This window comes from Watersipora subatra, chromosome 2 (assembly GCF_963576615.1).
Source record: "Watersipora subatra chromosome 2, tzWatSuba1.1, whole genome shotgun sequence".
Taxonomy (NCBI): Eukaryota; Metazoa; Bryozoa; class Gymnolaemata; order Cheilostomatida; family Watersiporidae; genus Watersipora; species Watersipora subatra.
The window spans coordinates 3,377,565-3,403,478 of NC_088709.1; the positions used below are offsets into that span (position 1 = coordinate 3,377,565).

The 25,914-nt window shown below is 37.5% G+C and overlaps 1 protein-coding gene across 1 annotated transcript; it reads left to right on the plus strand.

Annotated features, from left to right (window-relative positions):
• Positions 1-5,373: 5,373 nt before the first annotated feature.
• On the plus strand, positions 5,374-25,823 carry LOC137387259 (mucin-22-like). Its single transcript, XM_068073604.1, has 14 exons — positions 5,374-5,385; positions 6,886-9,420; positions 10,004-12,152; positions 12,325-12,485; positions 15,831-16,449; positions 16,770-16,930; positions 17,644-18,298; positions 20,713-20,873; positions 21,068-21,722; positions 23,369-23,529; positions 23,724-24,237; positions 24,976-25,136; positions 25,379-25,537; positions 25,725-25,823. Exons 1-14 carry the CDS (start codon positions 5,374-5,376, stop codon positions 25,821-25,823), a joined length of 8,202 nt encoding a protein of 2,733 aa, XP_067929705.1.
• Positions 25,824-25,914: the final 91 nt, after the last annotated feature.

Consider the following 25,914-nt stretch of genomic DNA (forward strand, 5'->3'; position numbering starts at 1 on the left):
CCTGGCGATCCTGCAAGCCCGCTGGATCCGCTTTCACCTCTTCGGCCACTTGAACCTGTTGCTCCAGTCGCTCCCGGATTACCTGCCGATCCTGACTGTCCGGTTGCTCCTAAATTAATGCGCAGAACTGTTAAGTTTCCTTCCCACTATTTTTTGCTCACCTATATGTTATATCCTATTTGTTACCTATATGTTATATCTTATATGTTACCTATATGTTATACCCTAAATGTTACCTATATGTTATATCTTATACGTCACCTATATGTTATATCCTATATGTTAACCATATGTTATATCCTATATGTTACCTATATGTTATATCCTATATGTTACCTATATGTTATATCCTATATGTTATATCCTATATGTTATCTATATGTTATATCCGTAAAACCTCTAATTCAACGCCTTCATTTGAACGCCACTTTTATTTGGCTGCCACTTGGACATTCTTTTATCTTTACAATTTAGAATCTTTGATTCTTTGATCTTGTCTAATGATGTTTATGACATTTTTTCATCTCTACTTCTTTTTTATTTTTACCAACTTTAAGAGCGAGTGATCAATAGAAAAGTGTTCACATAATCGTACTATTAATGATTTTGTTACATCAATAATAATTAGAAATAAGCAATAGTTCTTGTGCTTGTCATACATTAACAGCTAATGTTTATGCATTTGCAGATTATATCTGAGCTATTTAGTTTGAAAGTCATTTTCAGTTAAATCTTTTGTATTGATAAACTCACGCTCACCTGTAAACTCTGTTCACAGTGTGACAATGCTCTAAAACATGGTAGGCCTAGTATGGCTGCAACTATGGACACACGCTGAACAGACTAGTGATAGCATCAGTGTATGTATCATATCTAAAAGGTTGACTTGCAACAAAATTCACATTACAGTTATTTGGTATCATAAGATTCACCATGTCTTACTCTGTTGTGTTGTAGGTGCAAAATTACAAACTCTTTAAAGCTAAAAAACGAACAGTTAATCGCAGCCACACGAGACCGCCGTAGTTTGGATTCGCTTTCCAAAACGGCTCAAATGGGACGTACTTGTTACAAGATTGTTTCTGTTAACACTTTCATGCAACCTCATTCGTCGAAATATTTTCACAAATATACTTCAGGCATTCAATAAAACCATGTCTATTGTTCTTACGCCTCTGTTTTATCGTCATTGTAATGCTGTCACTTTTAGCACTGATATCTTTTAATTTACCGTAAAAAATCGTTAAACTTTTTAACCTTAGCTCGAAGGAGTACATATCATTGTCTGATAATCATGACGAGCCTGTTGGTCACCTGTGATAATCGAAAAGTGCTGCAAAAATGATTTTCGAAGTATTGGGTCACATGATCAGATTACGACTTGACGATTAGTCCAAGCCGAAATAAAACTGTAAAGTAGCGAGCATCTATATTTGATACGGGGTCTTCGGTACAACCCGAAGTGTTTGTCATAAACTAGTGCTATGATAAGTTTATATTGAGCTTTTTATTGGCCTTTCAATTCACGTGAGAACATCACGTGACAAGACAATAACCAAACTGTAATGAATACGCCAGATAAATAATGAGATTCCAATCTACGGCGGCTTTTCGTTTTTGAACTTTTAAGAGCTTGTAATCACATTTCCACGTATTTGGCACCTACAACACAACAGAGTAAGACATGGTAAATCTTTTGATACCAAATAACTGTAATGTGAATTTTGTTGCAAGTCAACCTTTAAAGCATGGCGACTCGCAGCATTTGCCTTTTCCTATTCTGTATTCCAAATTTGCTCGTTCGATCGCTCAGCCATTTTTAACGGCAAGCCTTTTTATAATAGTTTTTCATAACTTGTTTAATTCACATATGTACAAATATGGATTGCATATGCACAAATATAGATCACATATGTACAAATATAGATCACATATGTACAAATATAGATCACATATGTTCAAATATAGATCGCATATGTACAAATATAGATCACATATATTCAAATATAGATCGCATATGTACAAATATAGATCACATATGTACAAATATAGATCACATATGTTCAAATATAGATCGCATATGTACAAATATAGATCACATATGTACAAATATAGTTCACATATGTACAAATATAGATAACATACCTACAAATATAGACCACATATGCACAAATATAGATCACATATGGTCAAATATAGATCGCATATGTACAAATATAGATCACATATGTACAAATATTTTGCTGAGTGAAACATGCCTACGGTGAGTCAGTTTGATTGCTTTCTGTCGTCAACGTACCTGTGGGTCCTGGTGGGCCTACGGGTCCGGGCTCAAATCCTGGTTCACCAGGCAGTGGTACTCGACCTGTAAGTTTTTAAAGTTCACGACATACTCTTCCATCAAGCATTTCACCACTATACACTCTATATTCAAACCAGCTTTTTTCACTGTTATCAGCCGATTTGGTTTCATCACCTACTGTCATATATATCGCTCAAGTACAAATGAAATTTTGAATTCAAAAGGCATTCAGGGCCTTTGTTTTGTACTACTACATATACACACTTAGTTCTGCAACCTTACTGTAGGCAATGGCAAGCCTCATGATCACCTTTTACAAGCGGTTTTCTATTTTCCTACTATGAAATTCTAACACCTTCTGACCTGGTTCTCCTGGTTCTCCTGGTTCTCCTTTTTCTCCTGTTGAGCCAGTAGGTCCCATTGAGCCAGCTGTTCCTGGCAAACCACTAGGTCCGGAATCTCCAGTGCGGCCAGACACTCCAGTTGCACCCGTGCGTCCACTTAATCCTGTTAAAAATAAACAGAGTTTATCAAGTTAGAGATGTTTCCCTTTCAACAACATTCAACATCATCTGCTCATCATCTCTATTCATCTCTCTCGTCGTCTCCCTCGCTCTCCCTTTCAAATTTATCATTTAATCTGCAATTTTCCTCAGGTTCTCTTTTGCTCTCTTCAAGCTTTTTCAACGCACTCCAGTCTCTCTTTTCTTGCTTCTCGACACAATTCCACACTCGTGCTTCTCCTTGACTAACATTCTCCCACACTCGTGCTTCTCCTTGACTAACATTCTCCCACACTCGTGCTTCTCCTTGACTAACACTCTCCCACACTCGTGCTTCTCCTTGACTAACACTCTCCCACACTCGTGCTTCTCCTTGACTAACACTCTCCCACACTCGTGCTTCTCCTTGACTAACATTCTCCCACTCTTGTCTTGCTCAGCATCCTTCAACACTTCTCTTTCTCTTGCCCAATTCAATTGAACCATCTTTGAATAGCTAATATATTCCAGAACAAATAGTCTAAATATCTTGTTACCTGTGGCTCCTGTAGCTCCGAGTGGGCCAGTTGCTCCTGTTAAACCACCTGATCCATCAGAGCCTGTACTGCCTGTAGCTCCTCTTCTGCCAGTTGCACCGGTGCCGCCCGTTGAACCGCCGGGTCCTGTCACTCCAGGTGCTCCTGCAATGAACAGTAAATACTTTCAGCCAACTTGTTTGCACTTTGTCAGATGAACTGCTGAGTCTTATTATAGCTTAAATAAACAATTTATCAGTCCACCCGCTAACAGACCAGTATAACATATGTAGTTGTCTACTCCATCCTTATTGAAAGCTTACTACTTACAATACGAGCTTTACTGCCATCACTCCTGGCCCTATTCAACTTGTTTACACACCTGGTGGTCCACTCGGACCTCTCTCTCCCTTCTCTCCACAAGGGCCAACAGGTCCTTTCTTGCCTGATGCCCCCTTCTGACCTGGAAGACCTGGTCTGCCATTGTATCCTGGTTGGCCATTCAATCCTGGTGGTCCGGGAGGTCCTGGTGGGCAATTGCAGTTGCCACCTGTCTCGGCGTAGTCATCTGTGGTGCCCCAAGCCATCATGGGTACTGTAGTTAGCTTGTAGGCTGCCCCATAGCTACCTCGCTTCTTCCGTATTCTCTCAGGCTCTGGTAGACCAGATGGACCCTAGTTTGTCAAAAATAACGTAACATGTGAGTTGGCTGAGAACATTCCAGGTCTATCTTTGCACCACTGCAATAGGCTCGATGTCAAAGTATTTTAATGATTACAATCCATCACCATCATGCTCCATACTAGTCCATAGGATCTCTTCAACTCAATCAGCATGTTTTGATAATAAGACATTCAACTATTCATTGCCCACATCAGCAAATACTTTGTTATTTTAAACAGAAAAAGAAGTTCCTAACATTGATGAACTTCTACTCATTGTATTCCTATGTGCTTAATATAGCAATACAATGAGTATACCAATAAACTATGTAATACATAAATTATTAACTGCATTCCTGTTTGCTTCCCTAGACATCTAATATACGAACAATTATAGGGTAACTAACAATGGAGATCAAACCTATATCACGCCTCCCTGCACAACTCAGTATACATCTATAGTAGGTAGAATTGTCCTATGTAGTCGTTTCTATCATGCAAGGGTGTGTAACTCCTAGACTCACTTTCACAGACCCAAATATTTTCTGAGGTAGAAAGCAGTTGTTTGCTTATTTACCTGTACTATTGTTGATGATTGAATCTTGCTGTCTATGGCATCAATTCTTTTTGTCGCCTTGTTGAGATGATTCGTCTGCTCTTCTGAATTAGCCTGAGTTTCTCCCCGTAGACTCTGCAACTCAGTGTTGAGCTGTTGAATCTGTTGAATCTGTTGCAGCTGTTGGACATGGAATGCTGCCACAACAGCCATAGTCAGCACTATGACCATGCATAGTATAACATTGAACAACTTTTGTTTAGTATTAACTTTGACATAATGCAGCTCTGCCTCATCTCCTCTTCCTCCCTCCAACTCCTGTAACATCGTCAGTGCACAGCAGTTATACCTCGCGTGTTAGTACAATCTATCTTTAAGATGTTCATAGTTTGTCTGAGTACGTGTGTGAATTAGTGTGACCAGTCAGCCAATAGCATCTTATAATATCATGCAAAAATGAAATTGTAAAAGTGATATGTTATAAGTGAAAACTAAATGGTTAAAATAATTGTCAAAAAAAGGTTGTATTTATTGTTACTTTACCTTAGAGACTCGTGTTGATATAGAGATCAGCTAGTGGTAGAGATGCATGGTGCAACTTAATGTAACGTGAATTGGATAAAATTTAGTTTATTTTAATTTTTATATTTAAGTTCTTTATTTATTAAATTTATTGTAAATTTTTGTTTCAGAAACTGCAATGTTTTAAAAACATCAAATGTCCCTTATTAAAAATTAAATATTTGTTCAAATTTTATACTTTGTTGGAAAATTTTTATGTTAAAGTGATCGTAAGGAAAAGTTTGACTGTACTTGAGTGACTTCAAATTGTAACATGGACAACTCGGTAATCTATCGCAGCAGGCTAGATATTATTATACAGAGGCTTTTAAGGCGATAATTACCACCGTCTCGAAACTTACCGCGGTGCCAAAAGATTTCTGAATCGGGAATTCAATTTTTTTATTAAATTGATATTTTTATTGATAGTTACTAATCCTACTTATCGATAATTAAATAGCCTACTGGACAACAAGTCTTAGTCAAACATTGATATTTTATTCGTATTATCTGTAGCATTAGTCTTGTAAATACACTGCTCCCAAAATATAAAGTAACTGCATAACAAATTTTCTTTATCTTAACTCTCTAAGTAGTTCTTATATCAAGACTGATTATGTGAACAGAATCAGTAGCTAGGACTAGGATCTAGTACTCACACAGTTATTAATAATATTACATAGTAATAATTAATGTATTATTAATTAGTCATATAGCTATGCATATAGCTATAGCTATGCATACGTTAGGTTCTACCAGCTAATTCATCACACATTATCATGTATTTAGAACCTGTTCAGTCTTCTCCTCAATCAGTTGTCAGTTATCATCACTCATCGAATAATAATAATAGTTATTATTATATTATTTGATAGTAATAGTTAATGCTTATAATGTATTGTGTTATGTTTGGTAACAATATATATTTGTTAACAACATAATAAACTTAAAGCTGATCAAGTCTGATTGCATAGTGTCATTCCTTTCATCGCAGATGTTTGTTTAAACTAATTAACAGTATGAGGTAAAAAATGTAAACAATCTGATAAAGATTAACTACCAATTCTAAGTTAATTATTAACTGATTAACATCTGTAAACTTTACCAGCTCTACAAAAAACACATATTAGTATATTAGTATAAAGTATTCCATACAATATATTGAGTATTCAGTTCTCTGCATTTACTAGTCAATATCCAGAGAGTTGCATGAAAATAGCTTTTAGACATATTACCTTCTGGTTCATTGTGTGAACCTTTGAGTTATCACTTTACACAGTTGCTTGTCAGAAATACTGGCATCACACTTCGCTGACGTTATATATGTCTGTGAAATCACTAGTGACAGCTGTAGGGAATTACTTCTCACTACACGGCTGCGTGTCGGAGGTTTTTATGGGATCGGCGTAGAGTTTATGTTAGTATACATACTTAGTGCTGGCATTTTAGTCGATAGTAGTACATGGTCGACTGCCATGTTTCATCTATCTTCTGCTTCAACCTTCATAGGAACCACATAAACTTGCATATAATCACACTGACTATAGCCGAAGGCAACATCAGAAGTTGTTTGCATACAAACCAGTATAATTAGATATCAGGAACTTAAACTGTAAAAGGACAGATGTTCAAATGTGCAGAATTACAAGCATTCAGTTAGTTTGTGTGCACGTCTTTAGATGCACTTCTTCATGCACAGTTCTTTATATTATCTAAAATCTTGTATCTTTATATAAAAATTTGTATTAATCAGAGAAAGTTCTAGAAAGTGTCCTTTTTATTTCAGATTGAACTGGTGCCAGAAATACTCAATGCGATAGAGCACAATGTTAAGACGTCACAATTTCGGGCAGCAACAGGCTATCCTGTCATTAGTTGGTTTGTGATGTCAGAGCGTGCTAAACCAGCCAGCCATAGAAGATTGAAGCGTGCAGTCTTAGCTACTGTGATACCAACTCTCACTCCTTCTACCAGCCAGCCAATTCCTACAGTCACTGAGATTGTTAGCACAACCGCGGAGATGGCTCTTAGTAGTGCAAAGGCACTAAGCAGTGCTTCTACAAGTACAGGTATTTCAACTACACAACTTCTTAGTACCTCTATTCCGTCATCCAACCTCACTGCAGAATATCTGACTACAAAGTCAATGTCGACCACTATTGCTTCCGGTACAGAGACGACAGGGTTAATGCCGCCCAATATTACTGTCGAAGCAGAGACCACAGTGTCCATGGCAACTAATGTTGCTGCTAGTACAGGAAGCTCTTCAACAGAAGTGAGCATTGGTGCAACAGAGTCAACTCAGACAGTTATTGGATCAGCTAGCACACACGCAACCGATACAGCTACAGAACTAAATGGTAACACTACTACTAATTTAAATACTTCTGATTCAATATCAGCTACTACACAAAAATCAACTAATGGGATGTTTGGAAATTCAAATACCACTACAGGAGATTATAGCGATGCTACAGAGCAAACTAACACCACTACAGCAGATACTAGTTTAAATGCAACCCTAAATAGCAGCATTATGCAGGAATATACCAACAATGAAGAGATCAGCTCTGCTGCCGTAACGGTTGAGACCACAACCAATCTGACTCATAAATTCACTGAAAACACTAGAACTAGCACAGAGCAGAATATTAGCACCATTGATAAGTTTAATAGTACTACTGAGTTGAATCATAGTAGGCTTACTACTGAGCGGACTACTAGTGATCTTGAGTTGACTACTGGTACTCCTGAGTTGACGACTAATACTCCTGATTTGACTATTAAAATTTCTGAGTTGACTACTAGTATTTCTGAGTTGACTACTAGTACGCCTGAGTTGACTACTAGTAATCTTGAGGTGACTACTAGTGCTCCTGAGTTGACTACTAGTACTTCTGAGTTGACTACTAGTTTTCCTGAGTTGACTACTAGTACTTCTGAGTTGACTACTAGTATTCTTGAGTTGACTACTAGTACTCCTGAGTTGACTACTAATTCTTCTGAGTTGACTACTAGTACTCTTGAGTTGGCTACTAGTACTTCTGAGTTGACTAATAGTACTCCTGAGTTGACTACTAGTACTTCTGAGTTGACTACTAGTACTCTTGAGTCGACTGCTCGTACTCCTGAGTTCACTACTAGTATTCCTGAGTTCACTACTAGTACTTCTGAGTTCACTACTAGTACTCTTGAGTTGACTGCTCGCACTCCTGAGTTGACTACTAGTGCTCCTGAGTTGACTACTAGTACTTCTGAGTTGACTACTAGTTCTCCAGAGTTGACTACTAGTACTTCTGAGTTGACTACTAGTACTCTTGAGTTGACTACTAGTACTTCTGAGTTGACTACTAGTTCTCCTGAGTTGACTACTAGTACTTCTGAGTTGACTACTAGTACTCTTGAGTTGACTGCTAGTACTCCTGAGTTGACTACTAGTACTCCTGAGTTGACTACTAGTACTCCTGAGTTGACTGCTAGTACTCCTGAGTTGACTACTAGTATTCTTGAGTTCACTACTAGTACTCCTAAGTTCACTAATAGTACTCTTGAGTTGACTGCTCGTACTCCTGAGTTGACTACTAGTACTCCTGAGTTGACTACTAGTACTCTTGGGTTGACTGCTAGTACTCCTGAGTTCACTACTAGTACTTCTGAGTTGACTACTAGTACTTCTGAGTTGACTACTAGTACTTCTGAGTTGACTGCTCGTACTCCTGAGTTGACTGCTAGTACTCCTGAGTTGACTACTAGTACTCCTGAGTTGACTAGCACAATCTCTGGAACAGTTGGTGCACACCTGACAGCAACAGCTACAAGTCCTGCAAGAACAACAAAAACAATGTTTCTCAAAACTACTACACCATCATCTGCAACAGTCACCTTCAGCAATCATTTTGGTTCATCAACTGGAACCAGTACACTCTCAACGAATAGCACTGTTGTGTCAAGCTATTCGCAGACTGATCTGTCTATTACCACATCCAATCTAGAGACTGATGCAAACATAAGAAATGCTACATTCTCAACAGACTTTTCGGTCAATTCTACTACATCTATGGAGATTACCACCTCTGGCACTGAAAGAACCTCTGCAGATCTTATTGTTTCGACTGCTGACAATGCTAGCACCTTCACCGTAGCCGAGACAGTTACAACTGTAAGCGGAACATTTCCTATAATAACAGAGAGGTCTACCGTCGAGGCGCTGTCTGCGACAGATAGTACATCTGCATTGACTCAAGAATTAACTGCTCCATATACCACCAATGACATTAATTTATCGTCGAGCAGCAACAGTGCAAGAACATTACATACTGAGGTCAGCCGCACAACTCCGTCAGGTACCGAAAATACCTTCTTTCTGAATTGTCGTTTTACACAGAATCCACTTTCAATAGAGAGGGTTATCTATATCTCTGAGATACTTATTTTCAACTCTATGCATTTTGCCGCCAGCAGTACATAATCTTTGCAATTCCAACTCTAAGAAAGCTTACAAATTTCTTGTTAGCTTAGTGATGTGAAACAATGTAGTTACATGTAGCTATGGTTACAAACAGTTTAATCAGCAGATTATATGAACACGATATCCTGTGATTGTTACACACTAGGTGAGCCGAGTTCTTCACATATGCAAACTTCTAGTACTGGACATACCATCTCTGGAAACAGCTTCAGCTCATCAGTCAGTCAGACTAGCCAAGGTTTTTCAAGGTATTATGAGACTATATTTTATATATAAACCATTGTAGGCATGTGATCTGTACCCATATGTTCAGTGTTTTTTCTTTAAATTGATTTCCACTCACTGTTGTGCATTAATCGTCTCAAGTTCGAAAGGCCAGAATTACGTCATGTCAGAGTGTTGAGCATTAGATCATGCTACTCCTTTTCTTACATAGACATCTATTTTTGTTGGCATTCCATCTTGTAGTGATTTGTCATCTGGAGCAACGTCTGTGACTTTGTCAAATGTCACCACAGTTGGTGTTCTGAGTAGTACAACTGGCATGACCATTCCACTAACAGCAGAGAGCTCGAGTGTTTCTGCTGACAATAAAACTCTTTTCAATAGCACCACCTCTTCAGAAATTGTTGTGGATACAGTCAGCAACTCTGCCATTTGGAGCAGTTTAACAACGGGTGTTAGGAACTCAACGTCAGACTCTGAAAGAAATGAAACGTTTTCTACAGAGCTTAATTTGCCAACATCAGACACCACGGTGGCTGAAACTGTAACCACACCTTCAGTACTGACCACATCTGCTTTAGACATCTTTACATCACGTAATAACTCATTTTCCTTGTCATTAGAAACCGTAGCAATCAGTTCAACAGATCGAAACTTCACACTCACAACTGGTACAACACCAGACGCTGCCACAACATTTCAGGTTATTTCTATTACGTCGCCTTCAGTCAACTTAACATCCAATGACTCTTTTGTGACAGCTACTAAGCCTGTTGGCAGCTCATCAGAAGCTGTGACAGCTGTGTTAGCCAGCTCTACAGACTCGCTGATGGAGTCAACAGGAATTACTAGTAGTCAGCATTCCGCTACAAGGAGCTCTTCATTAACATCAACACAGGAACAAATTGAAACCAATGGAACTACAAAGGAAATGTTAACGCTCTCTCAGGTTTCTACCAAAAGCATCACAGGTAGCACTGTGTTGGATAGTTCTGCACATACTAGCGAGTCAACTATTGAGTTTAGTACATTTTCCAATCAGACTACAAGCATTCGAAGAAACCTTACCACAACTGACCTTGACACAAGTCAAACTCACATAGAGTTTAATATGACAACTTCGCAAGAAGCAGTCATTACCGATTCAACCAATAATCAGTCGACCCAATCACATCAAGTGTCGACTGACGATAGCTCGGAAGGTGACAATATTGCTATAACAACTGTTGAATCTCATAATATAACACAACAGAATGTGACCACATCAGGAATGAATTCTTTTCCTTTAACATCTCCAGTTTATCCCACAACAGATGGTGTTGGTTCTACTAATAGTCCAGACCTAGTTAGAACAACCCAAGAAAATTTCACACTTGCTAATTCCACCGCTACTCTAAGCGTAACAGACAATTTCAATGTGTCTGCTAGGTCTGCAACGATATTGAGTTCAACATCATCTACAAATGAAGGCAACATTAGCCTAAAGACGACGGCTGACATATCAGAGTTGCTGAGTACATCTACAGCTTTTGCAAGCACAACGACACCGTCCAGTAATGAAACGTTACCAACCTACACCACCTTTGATTATAAATTTTCTGATTTTACTACCGAAGCTACTAGGACTACAGACTCTGCAGGGCTACTCAATGTAACAACCACAGAGCTTCCACCAACATTTCTCAATGTGTCTAGTTCACCAGTTCAAGAATTCAATTCTACTGAGAAGTCTAGTTCACCAGTTCAAGAATTCAATTCTACTGAGGCGCAAACCACAAATGTATTTACTCCAACCAATCGTGTGTCAGATCATGTGTCTCCTGAAGGCAATGATACAGATTCATTAAACTACTCAACAATTGCTAATGATACATCAACAACCACAGTATCAACCTATACTAGTTCAGCACATCTACTAACTACACAATCACACCCTTCTACCACTTCAGAGCGAAATACGTCAACCCCAGCATTCACAACACTGTTTCCTACAACAACTTTACTTACTTCCAACTTAACAGAGAATTCGAAAAAAACTACAGCATCTACTACCACAAGAGTAATGTCAACCACAACAGATAGCGCTGGCACAACTCCAATCCAATCAAGTAGCATTTCAATAGCTGCACCTTCAACTGCAGCAACTGCTATTGCAACTTCCCCTGTTCTTACATCAACTACCACAGTTTCTACATCAAATACCACAGTTTCTACATCGAATACCACAGTTTCTACAAGAGCTATCACAGCTCCTACAACTACTACCACAGTCCCTCCAACAACTACTACAACTCCCACAACAACTACCACATCTTTCGCTACATCAATAGTCATCACCAGTCCAAGAACATCTGTTGCGAGTTAGTATACTTAGTTCAACTATCCTACATACATGTGTAATAAATAGTTCAGTTAATTCAAGCTGAATCCACAACCTAGGATTGCTAGTATTACATAGAAAGTTAGCCATCTTATTCACACTATCTATCGCTTAGACCTTTCTAACTGCACTTCCAGTTTATTACTTTACAGCAACAGAGCGGCAGCATCCCACTGTGCTCAAATCTCTGACAGAGATAACTGTAGAATACGGTACATACTTCAGCTATAAGATACCTAATGATACCTTCTACGATGTTCAAGATGGTTGGACAGACAGTCTGTATTTGACACTTAGAGATTCGTCTAACCAGGTAATTGCGCTGGAACCAAATTACGTATGTTGTATCTCTTGTTTGGTTGCGCTAGATCATTAATATACTCCATCTATGCACTAGTTAGAGTGTTGTATCTATTGTTTAGTTGTGTTAGACTGCTCTAGATCACGCTAGTAATGGTACGTATCAGCATATAATTGACATTATTTGTTATCCGAAAATTTATTGGGTGCTGCAGGATAAAAGGATCTGCCAGTATTTCGCAGCTGTTGATGTTCTTCTGCAGGTGATGAAACATGATGTCATAGCAAAAATATTTTTGCTCTTTTGTATTAAGAGCTTCTGCATTAGGTAAAAATTGCGTTTCAGATATACCGGAAATAGCCTTTGTTCTTATGCAGCTATTGTTGAATAATAGAGTGAAACATTGAAAAATGTATTCTGTATAGAAACCAAGTTTGTAGTATTTATTTTTTGTATCCTCTCTCAATGCTAGCAACTTCTATTTGTTCTGGAGGCTGTTAATTGAACAAAGTGGCCTCTGAAAATTTACCTAAAATCTTGGTGAGGTTGAGATGACTGGCAGGGACTGACAACTTCTCTGCTAGTAAATGAATGAGTTCTTTCACTTTTGTCAGCCGTACAACTATTTTACAAACGTGTCCAATATCCGGTGAAAAACAAAGTTACACGTTTGTCTGAGAAGACTCAGTTAAAGGCAGCTGCTGGTGTGTGTAATTGTACATAATCATGGAATATCGCTCATCTAATGTCTGCCGGATGTCCGTAACGCACAGCTGTTTTGCCAGCCATGTCTGATGACGTATGTGACCTGTTGGCAGCATGCACAGTGGTCTACTGTCACTCAAGACAACTCACTGTGTATTGCTGTACTGTTCCTTACATATTACATCTCATTCTACCAAATATTTTACTTTTTGACAGATCTAAAGTATATGTGGTTCAAGCACTTGAGCTTCTATTGATAGCAGTTGACTAGCTATGATCTATAGAAGTTGACTAGCTATGATCTATAAAAGTTGACTAGCTATGATCTATAGAAGTTGACTAGCTATGATCTATAGCAGTTGATTAGCTATGATCTATAGAAGTTGACTAGCTATGATCTATAGAAGTTGACTAGCTATGATCTATAGAAGTTGACTAGCTATGATCTATAGCAGTTGACTAGCTATGATCTATAGAAGTTGACTAGCTATGATCTATAGAAGTTGACTAGCTATGATCTATAGCAGTTGATTAGCTATGATCTATAGAAGTTGACTAGCTATGATCTATAGAAGTTGACTAGCTATGATCTATAGAAGTTGACTAGCTATGATCTATAGCAGTTGAATAGCTATGATCTATAATAGTTGACTAGCTATGATCTATAGCAGTTGACTAGCTATGATCTATAGCAGTTGACTAGCTATGATCTATAGTAGAGTATCTCTAATGCATTTCTCTGTATATATCTGTTTTGATGCTGCGAGTTCCTGTTAGTTAAAGGTTGACTTGCAACAAAATTCACATTACAGTTATTTGATATCATAAGATTCACCATGTCTTACTCTGTTGTGTTGTAGGTGCAAAATATATGGGAATGTGATTACAAGCTCTTAAAAGCTAAAAAAATGAACAGTTAATCGCAGCCACACCAGACCGCCGTAGTTTGGATTCGCTTTCCAAAATGGCTCAAATGGGACGTACTTGTTACAGGATGGTTTCTGTTTACACTTTCATGCAATCTCATTCGTCGAAATATTTTCACAAATATACTTCACGCATTCAATAAAACCATGTCTATTGTTCTTACGCGTCTGTTTTATTGTCATTGTAATGCTGTCAGTTTTAGCACTGATATATTTTAATTTACCGTAAAAAATCGTTAAACTTTTTAACTTTAGCTCGAAGGAATACATATCATTGTCTGATAATCATGACGAGCCTGTTGGTTACCTGTGATAATCGAAAAGTACTGCAAAAATTATTTTCGAGTATTGGGTCACATGATCAGCTTACGACTTGACGATTAGTCCAAGCCGAAATAAAACTGTAAAGTAACGAGCATCTATATTTGATACGGGGTCTTCGGTACAACCCGAAGTGTTTGTCATAAACTAGTGCTACGATAAGTTTATATTGAGCTTTTTATTGGCCTTTCAATTCACGTGAGAACATCACGTGACAAGACGATAACCAAACTGTAATGAATACGTCAAATAAATAAAAAGATTCCAATCTACGGCGTATTTTCGTTTTTGAGCTTTTAAGAGCTTGTAATCACTTTTCCACGTATTTGGCACCTACAACACAACAGAGTAAGACATGGTGAATCTCTTGATACCAAATAACTGTAATGTGAATTTTGTTGCAAGTCAACCTTTAACACCAGTACTAGAGATTTATTGGCAATACCCATTAAAGGGAAGGTAATTCCAACTGTTTTCTTGTTTACATTTTATATGGCTGTGTGATTGCATTGTACCAAGTACCAATTTTGGGCACAAAAGAGTAAATCGACGTACAGTATATATATAGTTGAGTTTAGACTATTTGTCAATGACTGTATGATGTAAACTAATATAGTAGCTAGTTGGTGAACAATGGGTAAGTATAAGTACATATTCTGGTGAAATAGGGCAATAAAAGTCTGAGGGACCAGCCACTGATAATAGCCATGAAGGTACAATGATTATATATGAGCCTGTAGAAGCAGGATTATCTATGGTTTAATATAACAGAACTACCAATAATATGCAAAAACCGCTTTTCAGATTTCGTCGTGTATAGTAATCATCAAATGTCTTTTGGATATTTTAACTGGCGCCAGTTATTAGAGGATCCCTCTTCTTTTTACCGCTCTTCATACAAGGAGTTGTCTTTCTTGTTTTTACTATCTCACCTTCCGATGCTGTGAAGTTTCTACTTGTGATTTGCTAGTAAACATTTTACTTGAGCTATAGCTGGAGTAGAGGTTGATGGTATAGCACTGCCTGTTGTATGAATTTTTTATCAGTGATTGGCGTAAACAAGCATATGATCTTAGTTGCTAATGGACTCTTGGCAAGACTGGACTGCCTTCATCCGTGATACTTCTAATTTTTATTCATGTTATCGTAGCATGTTAGAAATTTATTTAAAAATTCTAACTCATCAACTGATTTCGAACGACCTTTCAGAGCACTCCGAACTACTCATTTCCTCTTTTAACATTTTTAAATCGCTTTCATCTTCCACACCGTCGAGACCTATATAACACTTTGTGTAATTTTTTATTCTGAATGACTTTAATTTTGTTGTAAGTTATTCTTTAAACTGTCCAGATGTAAAAACATATACTCTCTTCACATTACATCAGATTGTGTTTGCTTGTAGGAGTTATCTTCCCTTAATTCTTGGATAAACTTAGACCGAGAATCGCAAGTTCTTTATGGGATTCCCATAATACCATTCTATCCGCAAGCACCGGGAAATGTAAGCCTTAGGCTAGAGGCTATGGACACGGATGGGCTGGCAGCAGCCATTACGATTGTTGTGTACATTTCTACTAACCAGCTAATAACGGTGTCACATGTGTACGAGATGACTTTACGTACAGACTATAATCTCTTCACACATGATTTCAAGCACATATTATGGTGGACAGGAAACCTCACCTCTTACTTCAACCAATCTATGGATGGGATAAGAATATTTTCTGTTGAGAGACAGACGCAGCCTTCTGTAGTAATATCATGGACAAATGACACCATCAATAATATCTTGCCTCCTTACACCTGCCCATTTGCCGTCATACTTGAAGTTTTGCAAGTGCTCAGGGGAGATGATTTCAAGCTGGCTCTGTTTCAATACCCTATTATCGGTGTAGCTCTGTCCGTTCAAGGGAACTGCGCAGGTTATACTACATCTATGACTACGCCTGCTGTATTAACCACCCCTGTAACTACAATCAGCCCTACATCCACTACACTACCCACTACATCCATATCAGCATGTAAGAGAGCTTATTTACTCATGTGGTTTCGAGAGAAATATTTGTGGAAGTTGTTCAGTTATGGCAGGAACAGTTAATGTAGACTTGAATCAGTAATGCCTATTGCATTAACACTCAATACTGTCATTGCAGCTGTTTGAGTTTACTAGTAGGATGTTTGTTGCTCTCTGCAGAAGTTGCACTCCCTTGCACTTTATTTATTGGCAGGTTTTACTATAAAAGTTACTCAAGATGTGTTAACAATTGAATAATTTTCTAAATCATCATTTGTTGACTTTTAGAATTTTATACATCAGGATAATATTTGAATGTCATTTTAGCGACAGCAAATCCAATACCAGTAGTTGTCTTCCCGCTTCCTACGCTAACTGTCAGCTATGGTGTCTACTTTGAATACATCGTACCAGATAATACATTTTTTGACCTCCAGGATGGTACAACTAGAAATTTGAGTCTTTCCTTGTTGGATGTCAATGGCCAGGTATGTAGGTTTCATATCATGACTTACACAGTATAGCAGCGCTCAGAGTCTGTTGATAAGCTAGTGCGGGCCTCATTCACTGCATTTTCATGCTTCAAATAAGTTCGGAGTTGCTTCCACTCCGAATCATAGAAATGTTAAAATCCAAACGCCATTTAGCTTCATTAAGTTTGTTTAAAGGCATTCGCTGTGAGCGTACTATTCTATATCACAGAAATGCTCACTGCTGATGGATCCGAATTGATAATACTCCGCTAAGCTCTCCCCAGTGGAGGTAGAAGAATTTTAGCATTGATTACGCTATTTGACTGCATGAATTGAAAAGTGACTCAAAAGTGAATCTACTTTAACAAGTTTTATTTCAAGGGATACGTTGTGAATTTTAGAAAGATCTATAGTGCAACTCTGAATGATTGAAATGGTAGGGTGCTAATTTGTCGGCAGTGGGCAATTCCAAACCGATTTGAAACATGAAAGCGCAATAATTAGGCACACACAGGATGTCAGCTATGATTAGCTTAAATTCCATTAATACAGTTGGTGTTGTATAGACCAGAGTCTTATCTCATTACCAGCAACACTTGAGCAGTCTAATTCCTGTCTAAGAAAATCTAAGAACTTACTATCCCTTATTTTATAAGCATTCTACTGCTGGCTTGAGCTTTATTCCTAGTTTTACAAGTCGGTAAGCGTTTATATTGACTCTCTTGTAGCATCTGTCTCTGAACTCCTGGGTGCTTTTCAACTCTCACAACCAAACCATTTATGGCATACCTGTAGCTCCATATTATTCCAATACAATGGTGATCAACTATACACTGACCGCTGCCGACAGCCAACTAAATGAGGTAGCAACTCGGCTGACTATAAGTGTGTCTCAGGCAGAACTTTTGAAGGTCTCTCACAGGTTCACCATGAATGTACTGACAGATTATCAGCTTTTCTCCGCTGAACTCTCTCACACTCTTTGGTGGGTGGGAAACATCACTTCATACTTTGGTGAAGAGATCAAAGGCATTACAGTACTGAACATTACAGAAGGTCGTGAGGCCAGACTCTCTATCAGTTGGTCCAACAATTCTATCAGCAATATCAACCCTCCCTACACCTGCCCCTTAGCCCTTATCTATTCCAACTTCTACCAACTATTGGATGAGACGTTCGCACAGGCCCTCAGTCAATACAGTATTGAATCTATAGAGCTCGAGCTACAGGGAATATGTCAAGGTATTACAACAAGTACAACAACTGCAAGTACATCAACAACCACTCCGGTAACCACTCCATTGCCATCGACTACAACACCTCTGACTACGACTTCCTCGACAACCCTGCCCACATCTACTTCCACACCTTCTACTACCGCTAGTAAGTTGTATTGCTATTGGATTATCCAAAGAAAGTATTTGTGATAATTATTGCATAACTTTTCAGCAGATTAAATAAAATGATAGACATCTACATCAATCATCAATCAGCATGTTAGTTGCTAATGAACCTTTTCTCTTACCTTGTTCAACCAATGCAATGTTTTTTTCACAAAATTCTTAAAGCACAAAATCATTTGATATAGTGATATAGTGACACTATTCAGATACTATCATGTTAGTATGATATAGTGCCACTAATCAGATACTATCATGTTAGTGTGATATAGTGACACTATTCAGATACTGTCATGTTAGTGTGATATAGTGACACTATTCAGATACTGTCATGTTAGTGTGATATAGTGACACTATTCAGATACTGTCATGTTAGTGTGATATAGTGACACTATTCAGATACTGTCATGTTAGTGTGATATAGTGACACTATTCAGATACTATCATGTTAGTGTGATATAGTGCCACTAATCAGATACTATCATGTTAGTGTGATATAGTGACACTATTCAGATACTGTCATGTTAGTGTGATATAGTGACACTATTCAGATACTGTCATGTTAGTGTGATATAGTGACACTAATCAAATAATATCATTTTAGTGTGATATAGTGACACTATTCAGATACTGTCATGTTAGTGTGATATAGTGACACTATTCAGATACTGTCATGTTAGTGTGATATAGTGACACTAATCAAATAATATCATTTTAGTGTGATATAGTGACACTATTCAGATACTGTCATGTTAGTGTGATATAGTGACACTATTCAGATACTGTCATGTTAGTGTGATATAGTGACACTAATCAAATAATATCATTTTAGTGTGATATAGTGACACTAATCAGATACTATCATGTTAGTGTGATATAGTGACACTAATCAAATAATATCATGTTAGTGTGATATAGTGACACTAATCAAATAATATCATGTTAGTGTGATATAGTGACACTAATCAAATAATATCATGTTAGTGTGATATAGTGACACTAATCAAATAATATCAAGAGCAGGCCAATCTCTAGTGCTGATTAATAAAAATGCCCTTTGAATGTGGGAGTAGATGAGAGACAAACAGAAGCAAGGTTCAGAGTAATTTCAGGGTCGTTGACATTTGGGAAAGATAAATTATCATTTGTAGTCGTTCATTAGCAAGTTTTATATAAAGTGTAAAGAGGATTTTTGGGTAAAGAGATGCATTCTTTTTAATACAGTCAAAAGCTGACCGATTTTATTAAACAGCACCACTTTTATTCATACAGTCAAACATGGATAACTCAAACTTCACGGGACCGAGCGAAAGTGTTTGAGTTATCAGAGTGTTCAAGTTATCAGAGCACTGTCACAAGTGCATGCATTTAACAGAAGATACATGTACATATACAAACTATGTATCAAGCAAAATCATAGATTGCTCGTTACAAGTTATAGGGCCCCTCATGTAAAGTTTCAAAAGTATTTATCAGGAAGTAAAGATATTTTTTTATTACTTGAGATTTGTTTGTTGTTTTAGGTGATGTACTACCATGAGGTTTTCAGATTAAAATTGGCAAAACTTGATCGTTGTTGAAACACTCAGAGAAAAAATCCATCTTTTTCTTCTGAGCGTTTTAACAGGAATCAATTTTTCCAATTTTAATCTTAAAACATCTTGGCAGTCACATCACCTAAAACTACAAACAAATCTTAGCTGATAGAAAAATATCTAAATTTTCGGATAATTTTTAAAACTTCACTCGAGTAAATATTTACAACCAATCCAAAAACGCATGCTTTACATTTGAGTAGTTGTTCCATTTAAAAAACCTATCGAGTGTAGTCTGTGAAAAGGTATGTTATCCTTATATATTCGCATATAATCACTCTTACAATATGCATTTTGCAAGTTGTGTCGATCTTTATTAAATTTTTATCGCTAATACTTTTTAACGTTTTTAGTTTGGCCGTAACTTAGCTGACGTGTTAGCGACCCCATTAATCAGGTTTTATACAGTTTCCTAATCGGTTCCATTATACGGTACAGGGGAAATATATGTACATTATATACCTATAGGGAGCGCTTTACTCGTTAGGAAGGCAGAGTAGTCGTAGCTCCGCGACTAATGTAAATTCCTTCGGATTAAAACAAACCAAAGTTTGTTTTAAGTTTGTTCTTTCGGCAAAAAACTGTTTGAGTTAACCATATTAAGTTCGAGTTATCTAAAGCAATTTATCATTGCGTAAGAACGGACCAAAGAATCCGTTCGAATTAACAATGTGTTCGAAATATCCGTGGCCGAGTTATCCATGTTTGACTGTATTTCCTAAAAACTCAGTTTTATAGTTTTGTAGCGATAACATCACAGAGCGACCTTGAAAAGTTGCATGTAAGTTTTTTGGTATTTTAGCAACAGCCAATCCAATGCCGGTGGTTGTTTTTCCTCTGCCCACTCTCACGGTCAGTTTTGGTGTCTACTTTGAATACATCATACCAGAAAATACATTAATTGACCTCCAAGATGGTTCAACCAGGAACCTGAGTCTTTCCCTATTGGATGTCAATGAGCAGGTATGCAGTGTCCTATCTCAGTCGAGTCTCAGTATTTGAAAATCGACATAGGTGCTTTTGATTCACGAGTGCAGCTTTCTCCTGTATTTAAGAGTATGCGCAAGTGTTGTGAACTAAAAAGTGATTTTTACCTGATTGTTTTATTTATATTTATAAATTATGCTCTTTCATTTACTTTGCATTTTCTCTTCTAGCCTCTGTCTCTGAACTCCTGGGTGCTCTTCAACTCTCACAACCAAACCATTTATGGCATACCTGTAGCTCCATATTATTCCAATACAATGGTGATCAACTATACATTGATCGCTGCCGACAGCCATTTGAATGAGGTAGCAACTCAGCTGACTATAAGTGTGTCTCAGGCAGAACTTTTGAAGGTCTCTCACAGGTTCACCATGAATGTACTGACAGATTATCAGCTTTTCTCCGCTGAACTCTCTCACACTCTTTGGTGGGTGGGAAACATCACTTCATACTTTGGTGAAGAGATCAAAGGCATTACAGTACTGAACATTACAGAAGGTCGTGAGGCCAGACTCTCTATCAGTTGGTCCAACAATTCTATCAGCAATATCAACCCACCCTACACCTGCCCCTTAGCCCTTATCTATTCCAACTTCTACCAACTATTGGATGAGACGTTCACACAGGCCCTCAGTCAATACAGTATTGAATCTATAGAGCTCGAGCTACAGGGAATATGTCAAGGTATTACAACAAGTACAACAACTGCAAGTACATCAACAACCACTCCGGTAACCACTCCATTGCCATCGACTACAACACCTCTGACTACGACCTCCTCGACAACCCTGCCCACATCTACTTCCACATCATCTACTACCACTAGTAAGTTGTATTGCTATTAGATTATCAAAAGAAAGTATTTGTGATAATTATTGCATAACTTTTCAGCAGATTAAATCAAATGATAGACATCTACATCAATCATCAATCAGCATGTTAGTTGCTAATGAACCTTTTCTCTTACCTTGTTCAACCAATGCAATGTTTTTTCACAAAATTCTTAAAGCGCAAAATCATTTAATTTTGTTAGTGTGATATAGTGAAATTATTCAGATACTATCATGTTAGTATGATATAGTGCCACTAATCAGATACTATCATGTTAGTGTGATATAGCGACACTATTCAGATACTATCATGTTAGTGTGATATAGTGACACCATTCAGATATTATCATGTTAGTGTGATATAGTGCCACTAATCAGATACTATCATGTTAGTGTGATATAGTGACACTAATCAGATACTATCATGTTAGTGTGATATAGTGACATTATTCAGATACTATCATGTTAGTGTGATATAGTGACACTAATCAGATACTATCATGTTAGTGTGATATAGTGACACTAATCAGATACTATCATGTTAGTGTGAATATAGTGACACTATTCAAATACTATTATGTTAGTGTGCCATAATGACACTATTCAGATACTATTATGTTAGTGTGATATATTGACACTTTTCAGATAATTTCATCTTAGTATGATATAGTGCCACTAATCAGATACTATCATGTTAGTGTGATATAGTGCCACTAATTAGATACTATCATGTTAGTGTGATATAGTGACACTAATCAGATACTATCATGTTATTGTGATATAGTGACACTAATCAGATACTATCATGTTAGTGTGATATAGTGACACTAATCAGATACTATCATGTTAGTATGATATAGTGCCACTAATCAGATACTATCATGTTAGTGTGATGTAGTGACACTATTCAGATACTACCATGTTAGTGTGATATAGTGACACTAATCAGATACTATCATGTTAGTGTGATATAGTGACACTATTCAGATACTATCATGTTAGTGTGATATAGTGACACTAATCAGATACTATCATGTTAGTGTGATATAGTGACACTATTCAGATACTATCATGTTAGTGTGATATAGTGACACTAATCAGATACCATCATGTTAGTATGATATAGTGACACTATTCAGATACTATCATGTTAGTGTGATATAGTGACACTATTCAGATACTATCATGTTAGTGTGATATAGTGACACTAATCAAATAATATCATGTTAGTGTGATATAGTGACACTAATCAAATAATATCATGTTAGTGTGATATAGTGACACTAATCAAATAATATCAAGTGCACTCCAATCTCTAGTGCTGATTAATAAAAATGCCCTTTGAATGTGGGAGTAGATGAGAGACAAACGGAAGCAAGGTTCAGAGTAATTTCAGAGTCGTTGACATTTGGGAAAGATAAATTATCATTTGTAGTCGTTCATTAGCAAGTTTTATATAAAGTGTAAAGAGGATTTTTGGGTAAAGAAATACATTCTTTTTAATACAGTCGAAAGCTGACTGATTTTATTAAACAGTATCACTTCTATTCATATTTCCTAAAAACTCAGTTTTATAGTTTTGTAGCGATAGCATCACAGAGCGACCTTGAAAAGTTGCATGTAAGTTTTTTGGTATTTTAGCAACAGCCAATCCAATGCCGGTAGTTGTTTTTCCTCTGCCCACTCTCACGGTCAGTTCTGGTGTCTACTTTGAATACATCATACCAGAAAATACATTAATTGACCTCCAAGATGGTTCAACCAGGAACCTGAGTCTTTCCCTATTGGATGTCAATGGGCAGGTATGCAGTGTCCTATCTCAGTCGAGTCTTAGTATTTGAAAATCGACATAGGTCATTTTGATTCACGAGTGCAGCTTTCTCCTGTTCTTAAGAGTATGCGCAAGTGTTGTGAACTAAAAAGTGATTTTTACCTGATTGTTTTATTTATGTTTATAAATTATGCTCCTTCATTTACTTTGCATTTTCTCTTCTAGCCTCTGTCTCTGAACTCCTGGGTGCTCTTAAACTCTTACAACCAAACCATTTATGGCATACCTGTAGCTCCATATTATTCCAATACAATGGTGATCAACTATACACTGATCGCTGCCGACAACCAATTGAATGAGGTAGCAACTCAGCTGACTATAAGTGTGTCTCAGGCAGAACTTTTGAAGGTCTCTCACAGGTTCACCATGAATGTACTGACAGATTATCAGCTTTTCTCCGCTGACCTCTCTCACACTCTTTGGTGGGTGGGAAACATCACTTCATATTTTGGTGAAGAGATCAAAGGCATTACAGTACTGAACATTACAGAAGGTCGTGAGGCCAGACTCTCTATCAGTTGGTCCAACAATTCTATCAGCAATATCAACCCTCCCTACACCTGCCCCTTAGCCCTTATCTATTCCAACTTCTACCAACTATTGGATGAGACGTTCACACAGGCCCTCAGTCAATACAGTATTGAATCTATAGAGCTCGAGCTACAGGGAATATGTCAAGGTATTACAACAAGTACAACAACTGCAAGTACATCAACAACCACTCCGGTAACCACTCCATTGCCATCGACTACAACACCTCTGACTACGACCTCCTCGACAACCCTGCCCACATCTACTTCCACATCATTTACTACCACTAGTAAGTTGTATTACTGCGTTACCAGTCAGTATTGAATTTAGTTTATTTATGTAGAAGGCTATCTCATTCTAATAGACATTAAGTTAGCCTGATGATCTCATTAACAGTGGCATGTAGGTAGGTAACAGATTTCCTATGAAACAATTATAGGAGAAAATCTAATAAGGTGGTAACTTGTCGTGGATTGTGCCAGAAATACCACACACCCGCACACCAATAGAAATACATTCTTATCATTAGCTACATTTTATAAACAAATATAAGAAAATGTACCTGAATCTACTGCTTTTAAATTTCATTTGGTATTCACAAAAAAATGTATAAATCTGCTTTGATCTGAGAGCGAAAGACTTTATTTATAGATTCTTTATGCGTTGAAATCCGCTGGTAATAGTGAAAGGTTATAATTTAGGGAAACTGACCTTAGTCGAGAGACGAATTCTTAAGCCGTTTTGAACAGTGGTGATGGTTGTGAGATGATTGTTTTGAGGGTTGTGAGGGTGGTGAAGGTGGGGGTGGTGAGATCGATGCTCTTTTTGAAGTGTCACAATACAAACAGCCCTTTGTAGTTTATCAGTTTCTTGATGGATTCTTTAGCAACGCCAAATCCGATACCGATAGTCATCTCTCCTCTTCCTACTCTAACTGTCAGCTCCGGTGTTTACTTTGAATACATCATACCAGATAATACATTCCTTGATCTCCAGGATGGTACAACCAGAAACTTAAGCCTTTCCTTGTTGGACATCAATGGGCAGGTAAGACTAATGCAACCAAGTCAAGAAAACCCAAGAAGGGAAGCTGACTTTGCCAACAGCTTAATAGCAGTTACATTTTTTCTCTGTATGTCTGTGGTAATTGTTAGATAGCTGTAATTAATGTTCACGTGTTAGTAAAATTCGCTGAGTCCATTAATAGTATAGATTGCTTAGCTGTCATTTTGATTCGCCGAGTAATTATTATTATTATATTGATAAATGTATATAACTTATTATTTTAGCCTCTGCCAGTAAACTCATGGATTCAGGTGGAGAGAACACGACAGTTTGTATTCGGGCTAGCTGTCAACCCTTACTGGAAAGCTGATCAAGTGGAGACCACCTACAAAGTTGAAGTCACAGACAGAGAAGGCAACTCTCAAATAACTCCTTTAGCTGTAGTAATTAGCGGAAGTAACCTGCTAAAGGTGTCACATGAATACAGAATGACCATTGTCACTGACTATTTTTTCTTCACGAGCGAGCTGAGCCACACCCTCTGGTGGTTAGGTAATGTCACACAGTACTTCCGGTCTGCGATGTCGTCTGTCACCATAACAACGCTAGAAGAAGGTTCTGTGATTATAGGATGGTCAAACAATTCCATTAATGGAATCGATCCTCCATACAGATGTCCGTGGTCTGAGATCAATCAACAATATGAAACCATTGCGAATGGTGGTTTAGTTGATAGGCTATTTCAATATGAGATAGGTTCTATAGAACTGGGGCTTCAAGGGATTTGCAGTGAATACACAACATCTAGCACAAGTACAAG

What these genes read in the sequence shown, in the direction of transcription:
- LOC137387259 (XM_068073604.1), top strand. An exon ending in TTAGAGATTCGTCTAACCAG is followed by an intron (nt 12,486 to 15,830) that starts GTAATTGCGCTG and finishes GTTTGCTTGTAG; the next exon opens with GAGTTATCTTCCCTTAATTC. An exon ending in CACATCATCTACTACCACTA is followed by an intron (nt 21,723 to 23,368) that starts GTAAGTTGTATT and finishes TTGGTATTTTAG; the next exon opens with CAACAGCCAATCCAATGCCG.